This window comes from Phoenix dactylifera, chromosome 9, assembly GCF_051530095.1.
Source record: "Phoenix dactylifera cultivar Ajwa chromosome 9, Ajwa_hap1_PhDact_Kaust_v1.1, whole genome shotgun sequence".
In the NCBI taxonomy this organism is placed as follows: domain Eukaryota; kingdom Viridiplantae; phylum Streptophyta; class Magnoliopsida; order Arecales; family Arecaceae; genus Phoenix; species Phoenix dactylifera.
Window position 1 is genome coordinate 4756623 of NC_143198.1, and position 15681 is coordinate 4772303.

The window sequence follows — 15681 nt, forward strand, 5'->3', positions numbered from 1 at the left end:
ATAGAAAGCTGCAGGGAGGAATTGATTGATTGATTGATTGAGGATGTTTTTCCGATATATATGCACTTATGATGTATGAAATATTCGTTTTAATAAAAAAAAAATAATATTGATCGGGGAGGATAGGGGGAGGATTGACATCAGCTTCCTAGGATTATCCCACTGAGGTAGTTCTTTTGACAGAGTATCCTTGCTAGATTTATGTGCCATCCTATTAATTGAGGTGAACTGCATAAGGGTTGGAAAGTGCGACGAAAGTAAAAAAAATCCTTGCTGCCAATAGTTTATGAATTTTGTCTTGTCCAGAATCCATGCAGCGGCGGCGGGACCATGTCAAAACCTTGGACAAAACCTTTCCTCCTCTTAGACAAAACCTCCAGTTAAAAAAGAGGTTTCAACCGGTTATACTTCTTGGTGCCTTGATGCTCTTCCATCATTTGATTCGAGCTCCTTGCCGCTATCATTTGCTGTGCTGTGATCTCAGTATTAGCTTGATTTCGATGACAATGACATTGAGAAAATTAAGTAGCTCGAAAATTCTTGCAGAAAAAAGTGAGCAGAGGAATGTAAAAAAATATATAGAAAGTAATTCATTAGGATATCTGAAGGTTATTGTGGAGTTTCTTTTTAAAATTCTTAAACGTAATAGATATTAATACACAGAGATATAAAAGTAAGATAGATATAAAAGTGTATTAATATCTATCTTAAAAGTGAGATAGATATTAATACACAGAGATATAAACGCAAGGGTCTTCAATAGCAATTAGCTTATAAGAGGAGGGAGCACATGCAAGAAGAAAAAAATAAAAAAGAGAGAAGAAAATATATAAGAGAGGTCTGATAATTGCATACAACCACTTAGCACATGTTTATTGAGTTACAGGACCTGGGGGAAGCCATGGACTAAAGCTAAGGAATTGTCGATGGCTAAAACCACTTATAGTTGTCCGTGGATTGTCGAGTGTCTCAATCCACAGGAAGTCTATGTCTTCGTGAGTGCATTTGACTGGGCCTGATCTGGGCAAATTTATTCTTATCAATGATGCATGGTACATTTCTTTTCTCCAAATTATTGATATGTGTTGTGGAGAGGTTTCCGAATTTAGTCCCACATCGATTGAGTAGCGGAAAGGTCTGTGCCTTATAATGAGGAGGCTTAAGCCTTTCCTCTCGAGGACCCTTTTGTCGGACAAAACCGTGAGGGGCGTTGGCGGGTGACCCCTGTGCGAGCTTCGTGCCCACAGACAGGTGCGCCTCCTGCGCGAGCTCCGTGCCAGCAGAGCATCCCCAAAGCGGATAATACCTCGGGAGGGACGCAGTCGCTTTCGCTGCTCGGATCGGCACAAGGAGGGCCTGGCCCTTCGCCTTCCCGGCAAGGAGCCTCTAAACCGGCACAGGACCTTCCCGCTAGGGGGGCTGTGTTGTGGGGGGTTCCCGAATTTAGTCCCACATCGACCGAGTAGCGGAAAGGTCTGTGCCTTATAATGAGGAGGCTTAAGCCTTTCCTCTCGAGGGCCCTTTTGTGGGACAAAACCGTGAGGGGCGTTGGCGGGTGACTCCTGTGCGAGCTTCGCGCCCACAGACAGGTTCGCCCCCTGCACGAGCTCCGCGCCAGCAGGGCATCCCCAAAGCGGACAATACCTCGGGAGGGATGCAATCGCTTTCGTTGCTCGAATCGGTGGGGGGGCTATGTTGGTGACATGGTGCAAATCCCGCATCAATATGTATACATGGTATATAAGTCAATAGTAGACATGAAAAGCCTTGTGGATCATTTGGTTTACTTTAAGGAGTTGGTCATTTTTTATTTCATGAGAAAATTGATCAGATGAGAATTCTCTCTGCCCTTCTCTAGCTGCTAGGCTTTTATTAACTTTTTATATGCAAAACACAAGAAAAATCACCATCCTGATATAAACTTTATATACTTTTAGGGGGTATTTAGTTTGCGACCGGAATTAAAATTGAAATCGGATCGGAATAGATTGGAATAGGAATCAGAATGGCCATATTCTCCGATATATTATGGTTCGTGATCGGAATTAGAATCGAAATTAAAAAAAAATTTGAATATTAGGGAAGTACAGAAATTGAGTTTTGAAGCATTGGAGCATTCTCATTCCTCCAATATTAGAATGAAAATAAATTTTTTTCCAACCAAATGGATAGTCTAGGAGCCACTCTTTTCCATTTTCATTTGAGAGTTTAACTTTTTCCAACCAAAACATATCCATAATTCAACATGGCGAAGTTTAAAACTCTTACTTAGATTTCATGGGGTCATCATCATTTACTTCTTGTTCTCTACAAAGACTTTGATGTAACTCCGGTATCTCTCATGCCATTTACTCATGTCCGAGTTGAGACGTCACAGACTTCCAAATATAGCAGACATGACCTGAAAAAACGCATGCTATAAAAATTTGCCCACCTTATGGACTTCGTACTAGCCAGAAGTACATGAGACCTTATCTAGATTTTGCCTGCGGTGGACTGGGCAACTTGCTGAGTTATTGGTTACAGCAAATTGATCTCAACTCAGGGTGACTCAAGTTTGCCAAACTTGGTTTTCGCGCATGCTGGACAGGTGGAAAAAAGGGAAATCTAACTTTTTTCAGAAAGGAAATAAAAGAATGAAATACACTTTACTAATTCCAAAGTTGGAAGCACTAATTTTTCCAACCTCCTATTAAGACAGATTTTGACAACCTTTGACATGATTTTCCAACCTAGCTTCTCCGCAACAACAATAGTTGCGCTAATTTTTCCATCTTGGGCAGGTTAGATGAGTATGTAGGTTTGCAGTATTGTACAAACCAAGCATATCAGAATATGCAAAAGCATATTATGTGAGGATCTGTGCGGACATATTTAGTCTCATATCAGTTATATGCTACATAAATCTTAGGTACTCATACATAATCAAAAAATTCAAATAATACCTTTCGGATAGGTTTATTAGGTAAAATTATGAGTTGTTACAAATAATATTAGAATGGGACCGATCTGTAGCCCATGTGAACTAAGATATCACATTATAGATCTATTTGAATTGTCCATGGATTGAATGTGGTCTTTGTGATTGAATTTTAATAAATTTAACCTGACAAAGATGCCAGGATTTAAATGAGAAGAGTATATAAGGATAAATATTTATATGAATTAGGAGATACAGTGGGAGATTTTAGATACTTATAAGAGTCAAGAACCGGCAATGGAATTCAAATAATAACTTATACGAAAGTAAAGGCATGTAACAGAGCCGTAGTTGACCGCACAAACTAAATTGATCTATGATCAACATCACCAACTGTGTCGGCTATTTTTTCCTCACATCACCATCTCCTCCTTCTATTTTTTTGGCTCGTTTTAATTGTAATTAATATAGATTGCTACCTTCACCTATAAGTGGCCGACCAATTTTAATCCAAAAACATTAGTATCAGGCGGCTGACTCTCTTGTTCCCAAACTACTAAACCTTTTACCAAGTGCAATGTATGAGCATATATATCACCCCATTCCTTTTACTGATTCTTTTGACAAAGATTAGAAAGGGAAGATATTTTAATTCCCATAGACCAATCTAATAATCTTCTCTTCGTTGGAACCATTCAAACAGTAGGCCTTTCCTTCCCTAGTTGCTCCGGACGACCACATTACTCATGGCGCAAAATGGTCTATTGAAGGCTATAATTAACGAAGGGTCAGAAAAAGAGAAATTTCAGAGGAAGCTTCCCTACGAAAAGTCCAAAGTGCTGACTACTACCTGTGTCGGGACCCGTGGGAACCAGTCAATAAGAATTCAGACACATGCGAAAAAGCTGATTCGGTGTGAGTCTTCCACACCGGTGGTTTGAACAACCAGCGTCTATGAGAAGCATGTGGTGGGTGTCACCCGGTGGACTTGCCAGGCCCTAAACATCTACCCATGGTGATTATTTAAATGGAAGATCACAAAATATTACCTTAAACTAGGGCCATCCTCTTCGAAACTAAATTGATGGTCCTCATCTCCAAGGTGTGAGGATCTGTATAGATGTGTGTTTAGTCTCATATTAGTTATTTGCTAGATAAATCTTGGGTACTTATACAGGATCAAGGAACCCAAATAATACCTTCCGACTAGCCATTTTGGGTGAGGTCCTGAGTTGTTACAAATGGTATCAGAGCGGACCCAGCTTATAACTTATGTGGACTATGGGACACTACAGCGCAGATCCATTGAGACTGACCACGAGCTGATCGTGGTGTTTGTGATTGGATTTGAATGAATTTGAACTCTTAGCCTGACGAGTATGTCAGAGCTTGAATGAAGGGAGTATGCGAGAATCCGTGCAGGCGTGTGTTTAGTCCTACATCGATTATTCGCTGGATAAATCTTGGGTACTTATACAGGATCAAAAAATTCAAATAATACCTTCATCTAATAGTTGATATGTTGTTTATACAAACTTCGTTTGCAAGAGAACTTGATATCGTCAACCCTACCATGATAATTGTTACAGAGATAATGAATCGAACGTAATGCCTAGCAATTATCATGATTTTATGTAAAGGATATTATATCTTGACAAGGGTTACATGGAGATTATAAGACCGGTAATTTCGAGTTTACAATACCCAATTTAGTTGCATTTTTCGGTCTGGAAAGATGGGTTCTTTAATTACAAGACCAAACAAAATCTGGTCTTTTTTAATTGATATGTAGGTCCATCGAGTCCATTAGATTGGATCTTAAAAGGAGCACGGACGAAATTCATCTAAGATCATGTTAGGTATTGCTTTCTCTTTTCTTTCCTTTCATGTGCCACTTTATATGAACACATAAAATTAAACATTGTTTTGCTTTCTTTAGGTTCCGATTCGTGCTTGTGTCCCTTCCGTCAGACTTCATTGTGAGATTCTTGTGTCATCACGCCGACGGACTTTTAATTAAATATCAACGAGACCAAAATACTCTTAGATTGAAACAATTATATGACACGGCCAGCTCCAAAATGTGTACGAGACCTGTATTTTATTGTGGTAGCTAGCTAGTGATATATGTGTTAAATATTTTATTTAACATTTGTGTGGTTGCAATCCTGAGTTGCTGAGATCTTCCTTCACCAAATAATAAACCTAAGGTTTCAATATCACCAAGTTGCCTAATAACATACCTCATCCAACAGAAAAACAAGCATTATTTTCAAATAAATAACATTTCAATAGCTTATACTGAACAAAAACAAACAAGTCGATATTTATTAATCAAGTTTTATTCTTTTGCCTGGTCTAGAGATTTGAAATTTAATAAATTCCATCTTTTCCTAGATACACAAACAGCAACAATGCCGAATAACAACCGTAATTTCTTCGATATGAGAGCTATTATAATGGAATATGATCAGACAACGGTCGTTCCTTCAACCCTCTACATAGCCTCAACCTAAGAATATTTAAACTTTGTGCCGGCCCACTGTTTTTTATATTTTTTTTATACGAGTATCCTTTTAAAAATTTGAATTTGCATGAATATTCTCTTAAAATTAATATTTATTTTCATACCCTTATAAAATACTATTTTTGCACAAATGTTTCTAATATAACGGTTCGTTTAACACCATTAATAAAACATCATATTAGTTTTAATTCAAAATAAAATAAAATTTTGAAATTACTTTTTTGTCCTCTATCACAATCGCCTTATAAATATATTTTTTTTCATATCTATCCATTAAAGATATTTCAATCATTTTAATTTAAAACTGTTAAGTTTTTAACTGCGTTAGATAGCATGGGTGCATATGCAAAAATAAAAAAAAAATGGTAGAATAGTAAAATAAGTGTTTTACGAGAGTATACATGCAAATATTAATTTTAAAAGAATATTCATACAAAATTCGATATTTAGATAAATATTCATGCAAAATTTTTTTTTTCTATCTTTATTTCTTCTCCAAGTATAGGAATACCTATGTGTGAATATCATGACACACATATGGATCGGGGTGAATCCACCATTAAATCATCCATTGATCGCCTTAAGATATGTGCAAGCAGAGGAAAGATAAAGTTTGGGGAGATTTGAGATCTGTGCGGTGGATGATCCAACGGTGTATTCGTGCAAAATCCTCCTTTGGTTGGAAAGCCACAACCCGGATGCCGCATATACTACATGTACCACATCTAGCTCAGGCAACAATGGTGAGTGGTGGGCCCTCGAGCTGATGGCTGCATGATGGAGTTTCCAGCGTACAAAAGGCGGAGAGAGAAACCCAGGTTCAATCTTGTCACTTTTTTAATACCGATACAGAGACTACCACCCCATGCCTCATTTCTTCAGCTCTTTTTAAGCCTTCGGCCGCAGCAGCAGCCCAAAGAAGGAAAGCTGAAGAGAGCCTCCCACCTTACAAACCCCAGAGTCCCAAAAGAAACCACCATCAACACCACCATGGGAAGAGCCCCTTGCTGCGATAAAGCCAACGTGAAGAGGGGGCCATGGGCCCCCGAGGAGGACGCCAAGCTCAAGGCCTACATCGAGCAGCATGGCACTGGAGGCAACTGGATCGCCCTCCCTCCAAAGATCGGTACTTCTCTCGTCCTCGCATGTCGAATTAATTCTCTCTCTTGTCATCGTCGTCATGGTAACTTAAGGCTCTGTGTTTGTGTTGATTGTGTTAACTAGGCCTTAACCGATGCGGCAAGAGCTGCCGCCTCCGATGGCTAAACTATCTTCGGCCGAACATTAAGCATGGAGGATTCTCTGAAGAAGAAGATCACATTATTTGCAGCCTGTATATCAGCATCGGTAGCAGGTGACTGATAATTTCAAAAATCCAACCACTGTGTTTAGTTTTTTAGCATGGTTCCTTGATTTGGATAGGAAGCTTCGATTCATGTTCAACTTGTTGTGTTGTGTGGGAGAGCAGGTGGTCTATAATCGCCGCCCAATTGCCGGGAAGGACCGATAACGACATCAAGAACTACTGGAACACGAGGCTGAAGAAGAAGCTTTTAGGCAAGCAGCGCAAAGATCACCAGAAACAGGCACGCCGAGGCGGAGGGCCAAAGCAAGAAGGCAAGAGTGATGAGAGCGGAAATCTAGGAGTTATTGGCGAGGGTGGCAGCCGGAGCACGTATTGGCCCGAGCCGGCCATGCCTGTGTACTCGACCAGCCGGCCCGATCATCATGTCCACGACGACCCTGCTTCGACAAATAGGCTGCTGCTGATGCCTGGGGGAAGGTCCTCCAACGACAGCAATCCAAGCCATCAGAGCCCTTTCATTCCACCCTCGCCAGTTCCACTGCCACAACTCTACGACGATTCGGCTGGCTTAATGAACCCTTTGGTGAGCAACACTTCCATCAGCGAAGCCTTGCAAGGTCCTCATCGGTTTGCAGATGAAATCGATGAGATTTTTCATTTCAATCCAGTGAAACTGGAAGGCCTTGATTGCTTCTATGGAGCAGGAGGCATCGTTGATGAGCACCACGGGAATACCACGTCGGAGAGCATGAATTGGAGCGCGGTAGGTCCTTTGATATACCCGAATGCGGTCACGAGCTACCAAGGGATGCAGCAGTGTCTGTTTGAAGAACCGGTTCACCTCGGCATGCAGTGATGATTGATGTACATGAGCTTGTGTAGGTTTGTAAAATTGATGAAGGCGATGGCATTGAATTTCTCAGATAACACCCAAATAAACTAAAGTCTTTGGGAGAGCTGTTTGATTTGTGTTTTTTGTCCAGATATTGGTTAGTGATTGCAGCTCATTTGGCTCTATTCTTCTTCTTCTTCTTCTTTTCATGTTTTGAATTGTGTGGAGTGGTTGGTTTGTTCAGTCTTCGGGGACTTGCGGTTGTTTCTTCTTCCTCCAACTCATAGACCAAAACTTATTTTGTCCGACTTCAAGTACACTCAATCTCAAGGCTTATTTTGGTATCAAAGCTGGGCTGGCCTGGTATCCATGTTTGGATGTTTTCCATGCGATGGGATTGGGAAATGTGGTGTTGGAAGTGTCTCAGACTCCGCTGTCGTATCCGCATGCAAAAGTTGGCAACTTTTCCGATTAATGAGAAGATAATTTGTAGTCATAAAGTTCCTTCAAAATCCCACTTAGAAGGCACTAAAGTAGGTGGGGGACCTTTGACAATTTGGCAACACCTTCCCCGTCTTAGGCCTTAGCGAGTAGGGGACCCCAAATTTCTCCTGTTTCTTCACAGCGATCTCCATGCTTATCATGGGACTGGGATTTGTTTGATTCCTCGAAGTCTTTATCTTGACCAAAAGGAAAAGCAGCTCAGATGTCCTCATTCCTTGTATTTATAATGTGGTAGTCTGGGTATCACATCAGTAATTTAGTGCCAACCTGAGAGTACACGCAGAATAGGGAAGAACTCAATCTCCATTTGCATGATCAAAACCTCCGAAGCAAAACAAAAAGTTACAGTCCTGTTTCCTAAAGCATGCAGTTCCAATGAACCTCTTCTGAAGGATAATTTATGTGCATGTACTTATCTTGATATCAGTTCTTTGTAATGGGTGCAGTCACATGTTGGGGTCATTGCCAATTTCCCAGAAGCGCATGTACATGTCAACCAAAAACGTAAGTTAGGTGCATTAAAATGCTAGAAAAGGTGTCAAATAGATTATTTCGAATTTCTCTCATCATTCTTCTTGTCTGCAATTCAATTGAGCTCCATGATGAGATTGAGTTGAATATTCCAACTTGCATCAAATGTTTCATCCGAGCAAAACTTGTACCAAGTTTTAGGCATAATTTCAGGAATGATACCCCAAGGGTGTCGAAAGTTAATCAAGGTGAAAACTCAGCTGTTATGTGTGCATCTAGAGGATAACTGGACCAAAGGAGGATTTCTGTGGTATACCGAGATATGCTGAAGTTTTGTTGTGTCATGGTATAGAGATAAGTAATAGTTCATATTGCAATTTTAGTGTAAACGCACTGCAAGTCTTATCACCGCAGAAAACTGATAACAGCTTGCTCAAAAAGAAAGGTGAGAACAGAACATAGCAACCTCTTTTACCAATAAAAAAAGGAGGAAACAGGTTGTATTCATAAAGGAATTGTTTGATAGTGCAACTCAGCAAACTCAATATCTCTGGTTTCCTGACCAACATCATCAAAATATATAAACCACAAGCTTGTGGCAAGTCGTTGTAGGAGCTCTTGCACACGATAAATCTACTAGAATGATCTTTGTGGACCAAGACAACTAGAACTGTAACAACCTAGGATCTTACCCAAAATGGTTAGCTAAAAGGTATTATTTGGGCTCCTTAGTCCTATATAAGTATCTAAGATCTTCTTGGCGAATAACCGATGTGGGACTAAACACACGGCCGCATAGCTCCTCACAAAAATAGCCACCACTATTTGCCTTTTTGTTTTGTTTTGTTTGGTGTTTTGCTTTTGAGGATTCCCGCCGGCTATTTGCATGCAGCAGTCCACTATGTATTGCTATCTCTATCTTAACAGATTAATTATTTAAAAAATCACATGCTATAGGAGAAGATGTTAATTGTGTTTGAGTTTGTACCAAGATATCAATAAGCTCTAATCAAATGAATTGTCTTCCTTAACATCATAAGAAAAACTAATGTGGATTTCCAAGAAAATGCATTGTTATTCATATCTCTTGATAGAAAAATTGCATGGACATATATTACCTACAAAGCAGGTACAGTTTAATTTTAAAAATATAATAGGACAGATTATTTTAGATACAGGATGTATTGGGGAATAAAGTATGTATTGAGGAAGTCTTAATTTTAACTTCACATGCAATAAAGTAGACAATTAGCTGGCTATAAAGAAACTGATAGCAAAATATATAATGGTTAGACTCGAGATTCAAGATAAAGAAAAAAAAATCCACACCAAGAAGATAACTGAGATCAATGGACACTGCCAAACCTCATTTTAGTTAGGCAGGTCTAGTTGGGGGAGGGAGAGGAGGAACATGAGCAGGCACTAATTATTTGCATTTGCTGAAGAATATAAAAGCTGATACAAGTCAAAAATGTGGATGAGTTACAGTAGTACTTGCAGGCTTGTACTACTAAATTATAATTCCTCTGTTCTGCGGTTGACTTCTCAATTTTTCGGCATTTATTTGTTATGATCGGATGAGAACAGCTTCATGTCTTACTTCCAATGAACAGAGAACTTGATGAGTCTTGATCTAATCCACTTCACAATCATACATGAACCATTAGTTTTTCTCCTATTCCCGAGCCCAATTCTTGGCTTCCACGTATTTCGTGATTTGTTAGCTCAGACATAATAAAATGATCCGGATTACAGCTCATCTGCATTCGTTCTGAGTTTTTTTAAATATTTATATTACCTGTTGAAATTTTGGATCCCCACCCCCCCTCTCCTCTTTTTTTGTGTCCAAGTTAAATTTGATCTTATGCCACTGAACTAAGGCACAATGCTTCACGGAATGCTGCATGAATATGAGTAGAGATCAAAGAAAGTTAAGGTTGGCCCCTTCCATATCTCACAATGCGCCATAATTAAAATTGTTGGTAATGCAACAACTTAGAATCTCACCCAAAAAAACTGGCCGAAAGATATTATTTGGATTGCTGATCCCAACAAATAACCAATATGCGACTAAACACATGCCCGCATGGATCCTCACATACTCTTCCTTTCAAGTCCTGATGTCCTCGTCGGGCTAAGGGTTCAAATCCATTTATATCTAATCATAAGACCATGATAGGCCTGTGGTCAGCCTCCAAAAACCGTACTGTAGCGTCCCGTAATCTACATACGCTAAGGGCCGAGTTAGCTCTGATGCCATTTGTGACAACCCAATACCTCACCCAAAAAGATTAGCCGAAAGGTATTATTTGAGTTTCTTGATATTGTATAAGTACCCAAAATCTACCTAACGAATAACCAATGTGGAACTAAACACATACCCACATAGGTCCTCACAGGTGGTATGGTAGAAAGATACCGTACTATTCTAATCCAGCATCTAGGAACACTTGGCAAGTATTGTACACATATTGGAATAAGAAAAGGGACTTTTGAGCTAAAATTTGAGAGCACATGCAAATAAGTATGTCTGAAATAACCCATAATAGCTAATTATAATGAAAACCAACTTAGATGATTTTGATATATGAACGAACAACACATCATCCTTTGGGAGACACCTATCCTATATCCTCTAAGGAGACAGGAATCGCTGAATTGTTAAAAGAAGCTAGTTCACAGGAGTCCTAGCTTTTAAAAGAGACCCAAATGCAGGTTTTCCTCATTAAAGCTTGTTTATGTCAGCAGTGACATCAGTAGAGGGGAAAGCAATTGACTCGCTCAATGCTCGTTCTAAGATCCCCTTAATTAACAAATCAAAACAGGTGCATGTCTATCATTTAGCAGGAGTTCAACAGTCTTTTTAGGCCATGTAATACCACTTCAATTCAATCGGTCAAAAACCATTCACATTGTATTTGGAAAACCAGAGCGGCTCCTCTCGTTTTCGGGGAGGAAATAATCTGATCAAGTTTTGTTTTGTAGTATTTTCTACCTTTGAAGAACAGTCATGATAAGTTCCATCTTCTCTCCCCTGAGGGGAATGGTCAGGTTTATTATGAGATGAACTCTAAAATCTTGGGTACTTGTTCCGAAAAGCTTATCATCCCCATAGGCTTTAGGACAAAAGAATCTGGACCTAGGAATGCCAGGACAAATGGCAGCTCTTGCACAGGCTGCATGTTGATTTGTTTTCTTTTGGAGACTTGTTTCGGTCTCGTGCTTTGATTCAAAAGTTTGAAGCACTTTAATATGACCTCTGGGGATTAGATCTTTGGTTGCTCAAAAGTCCAAGGGTGAAAATTTCAGAGGTTTTTTGAATCAGTGCAACCAAACTCAACAGCATGTCGCCATGCTAGACTCAGTGCAGCTAACGTGTAGTTGGTAACCCTAGAAAATGTTTTTGTTCGATGAATTCAATGCCTTCATAAAGTCATATAAGCACTTTAACATCCATCCATTTAGATGTGTACAAGTATCTCAAGTAACTAATTTATCCATGTTACTCCTCATTAAAGTTGGTACTGATTATGTTAATGCTTTGTTATAATGCTGATCATGTATGAGTGTCTTTAACTACATTTTAATCACATCAGCTTGATACTTTTGTAACATATCAATGTCTAGCTTTATGACAAACCAAAATTTTGTACTTCTGAAAACTCCTATCAAACTCGCATCTAGCACTCTCTATTATTGCCAGAAAATAGATCAGAAGTTGCTTTAGTTCTACGTGCACCATTTTAGTCATCCCTGACATGAGTCTCATGTCTAGATGCTCATATCAGGACAACCACCCGAGTCCTCCTAGCTTCCTTCCAACTCTACAAAGACACCTTCGCCATGAAATTCCATTTAAAATACTGAACCAGCACCTAAATTCCATGATTGATGACAGTAATTAATATACAAACACCATGATTATGACTGTAAAGTTGTGAGAATATCCCAAACCTAGCTGGGTCTTTGGGAGAAAGCGCCCCATGCAAAAGGTCAAGATTTCACAACTTGATGGCACATGCCGTCAACCCTACTACCCTAAATAAATCACAACATCAACTGAGGCACCTTGGCCATGGGGCACCCCAAAACCATGACAAAACCCAAGCCACCAACATTTCCTTGTTTTACTATTCATGTAATCTCTAAGCATCATGTAATCTATTGCATGACAGAGACAGTCACTAAGGAGTAAAGTATGATTAGCTTTCGTCGCAGCTAACACGCACCTATTAGCAGTCTCCTTCCACATATCGATCGAGGATTATATTAATTAAGCACTTGTCAGAGGAAACACTTGCTATGCTCTTTTTTTTTGTTAATGATTCTCTTCCAAGAAGAAGCAGTTGATGTGGCTCTGATTGATCAGCTGTCAAAGGCAGTATACATAGATAAAGATAGTTTGCCGAATATTTTGGATTAATTCGATCGATTGTTATGGTTGGTTGATCGGTATCCTTGCATTTCGTGCTAACGAATTCATCATGTCAAGACAAGTAGACAGGGAGATGGAGAGAAGGACACTATTAACACTATTAACAATAATATTATCATTATCATTACTATTAAGCAAACTATTAACCTGATGCAATAGGAAGTGACAAAGAAGGAGGCAAGGAGTAAAAGTTAAGCAAGATGATTCTGGATATGTAAAGGAAGATTTGATCAACTTTCACAACCACCACGAGTACCACGAGGACCAACTCCCTTCACCAAATAATGGTACGAGGCTGGTCCACCAACCCACCCATTTACTGCTTCAAGATCAGCCATCTGACCCAAGGATCACTGTTTGGAATGGAACATTTAGATTCCAGGTCTTGGACCACTAACTTTGATCTAATGTCCAACTTGAAAACACAGCCTAAATTCCGGATGGATTTGTAGTCTAACCATTTAGCTTTCCAAAGCTATCCCTTAGGATTATTTATCTTTACATGTATATCATGTGTACTAACTTCATTTTTTGAAAAAAAAAAAAAAGGAGATACCAACTTTATGTAATTATTGCTATAAATTTCGGAGCATCATATACTTTTACGTATACGTTTTAGTTTCTGGAACTTTATAAATTTAGATTTATTATTTTTTTCAATTAATTTCATATGAGTCTAACTGTCCAAATCACCAATCTACTTGCATTGTAAGAAGAGCAAGCGAGTGGAGTTTATTACTTATTTAAAACTGCCGTCCTGCTTGAACGCACTGAAATTATTTTTTGACCAGAGTTTTGGATCTGAAAACTTTTTACGTGAATCTAGGCTCTCAATCTCTCTTTTGGCACCATCTCAACTTTAGCCCGATAACCCGTTCATGCCCCATACCCATCACCCAGATCAGCTGCCGCCGTATAAATCCTAGGGCAAAGCCCTAAACATAATGCAAGATCTATAAAACGAAAAAAGTTTTTAGTAGGACCAAAATAATTAAATTAATCATTAAATTTTAACCATAATAGTTTAACTAATAAATCCATCATTAAAAGAGTTTATTCTATTACAAAAATTTAAATATTCATCTAGTATCAAAAAATCAACTATTTAACTAATAACTTCAACGCTCGAACTCTACGCTTGACCTATCTGAGACTAAGCATATTGCAACTTTGAAAAGAAAAAAAAAAAGGTGGTAGAAGCTTTACAGCCCAGTAAGAATTCCCACACTCACACCAATATAGATAAAGTAAATTTAAAATAGAGATTAGTTATAAACCATATCATAATGTAGGTAAAACTATAATATCTCATACCGACTATTTAACATAGCTTAAATAAATCCATATAAATATGTACACTAAATGTACGCATCAAATTACATCTTATTCAAGTAAACATATTAGATATATCATCAATCCAAATCTTTTCTTTAATAAAGGTTTTATATGTCTTATCTTATGTTACTATTTAGATTTCTGATCAATAATTATTTTTCTAATTTGGACTACCTACGGTCACGCTTCGATCTATGATAAGCAAACCATAATCCTACACTTTGACTGGTAGTAACAAATAATAATATTCGCACTTTAGTCTGTAGTAGCAAACCAAAATATCCACGTTTCGGCTTATGATGACAAACCAGTGTACGACGATTCAACTCATGACTGGCAATCCATAACATGTCTAGTCCAAATTCTTTCATCCAACAATCAAGTTATTCAATTTCATCCATATCAAAGAACATATAATTCTTTATTATATTTCTTGCAAAATTCTAAAATTACTATCATTATATTCCAAACAACCAAAAATATATTCCAAGCAACCATAATCACCGATATTTGATACATTATTACAATAAGAAATATGTATTTATATATTTATATAAGAAATCAATTAGCAATCATGTGACAAATGATGCAAAATCCAAAATCATTGATATGTATTATAAAATACTATTATCTAATGAGGTGATTATGTAAAAATTCTTATTTCTACCCGTCTCAGACTTAGGTACCGCGAGCACCGATCCACTCCTCGATCTTTGAACGCTGGGGCAAAGTACGTTTTTCAATATCTTCTTGCCCAAACGATTGCACACCTACATAACCAGATATCGTCTCAGAATATTCATATCCATCCATGGATTATGGCAGATGATCATAACAAGGTTAGCCCAAAATCCCCTCTTAGGGTTGTATGATGCGGACTTTAGACTCCTGATTACACGATACCAACTTGGAGCCCCTAGTTGCATAATGCTAGCTTAGGACCCCTCCAAAGATCAACCGGTCCATAAGGTATTGGGTCCTTTCCTTTTTTGAGCCCATTAAAGCATGTAGAGAGAGAGAGAAAGAGAGAAAGTAACAAATAGAGAGAAAGAGCAGAGAGAGCACGAGAGAGATGACAAAAGAGAAAGCAAGAAGAAGAGAGAGAGAACCATGGTTCTTGTCTCAAAAGAGAGGAAGTAAAGGGCTCTAAGGCCAGCCACACCCATGGCGGCTGCTGCGGCAATATCCACAGTGGCAGTGGTCAGTCGGATGGGAAGAACAAGAAAAAAGGAAAAAAAAAAGGGAAAAAGTCGGAACATGGGAAGGCTTTGTTCGACCAAAACCGGCAGTCAGTCAATAGCAACCTTAGGATAGTGAAGGAGGTAGAAGTGGGTTTAGGGGTTCATCACCT

General features: G+C 38.7%; 1 protein-coding gene across 1 annotated transcript; it reads left to right on the top strand.

Annotated features, from left to right (window-relative positions):
- The first annotated feature begins 6267 nt into the window (after positions 1-6267).
- LOC103712274 (uncharacterized) lies at positions 6268-7720 on the top strand. Its single transcript, XM_008798752.5, has 3 exons — positions 6268-6573; positions 6672-6801; positions 6916-7720. The coding sequence occupies exons 1-3, from the start codon at positions 6438-6440 to the stop codon at positions 7607-7609; spliced, it is 960 nt and encodes a 319-aa protein (XP_008796974.2). The 5' UTR covers positions 6268-6437; the 3' UTR covers positions 7610-7720.
- The last annotated feature ends 7961 nt before the right edge of the window (positions 7721-15681 follow it).

Excerpts from the sequence above, each read along its gene's own strand:
- LOC103712274 (XM_008798752.5), top strand. The coding sequence starts at position 6,438 with ATGGGAAGAGCCCCTTGCTGCGATAAAGCCAACGTGAAGAGGGGGCCA. Across the intron at positions 6,574-6,671 it reads CGCCCTCCCTCCAAAGATCG|GCCTTAACCGATGCGGCAAG; the intron begins GTACTTCTCTCG and ends TGTGTTAACTAG. Across the intron at positions 6,802-6,915 it reads TATATCAGCATCGGTAGCAG|GTGGTCTATAATCGCCGCCC; the intron begins GTGACTGATAAT and ends GTGGGAGAGCAG.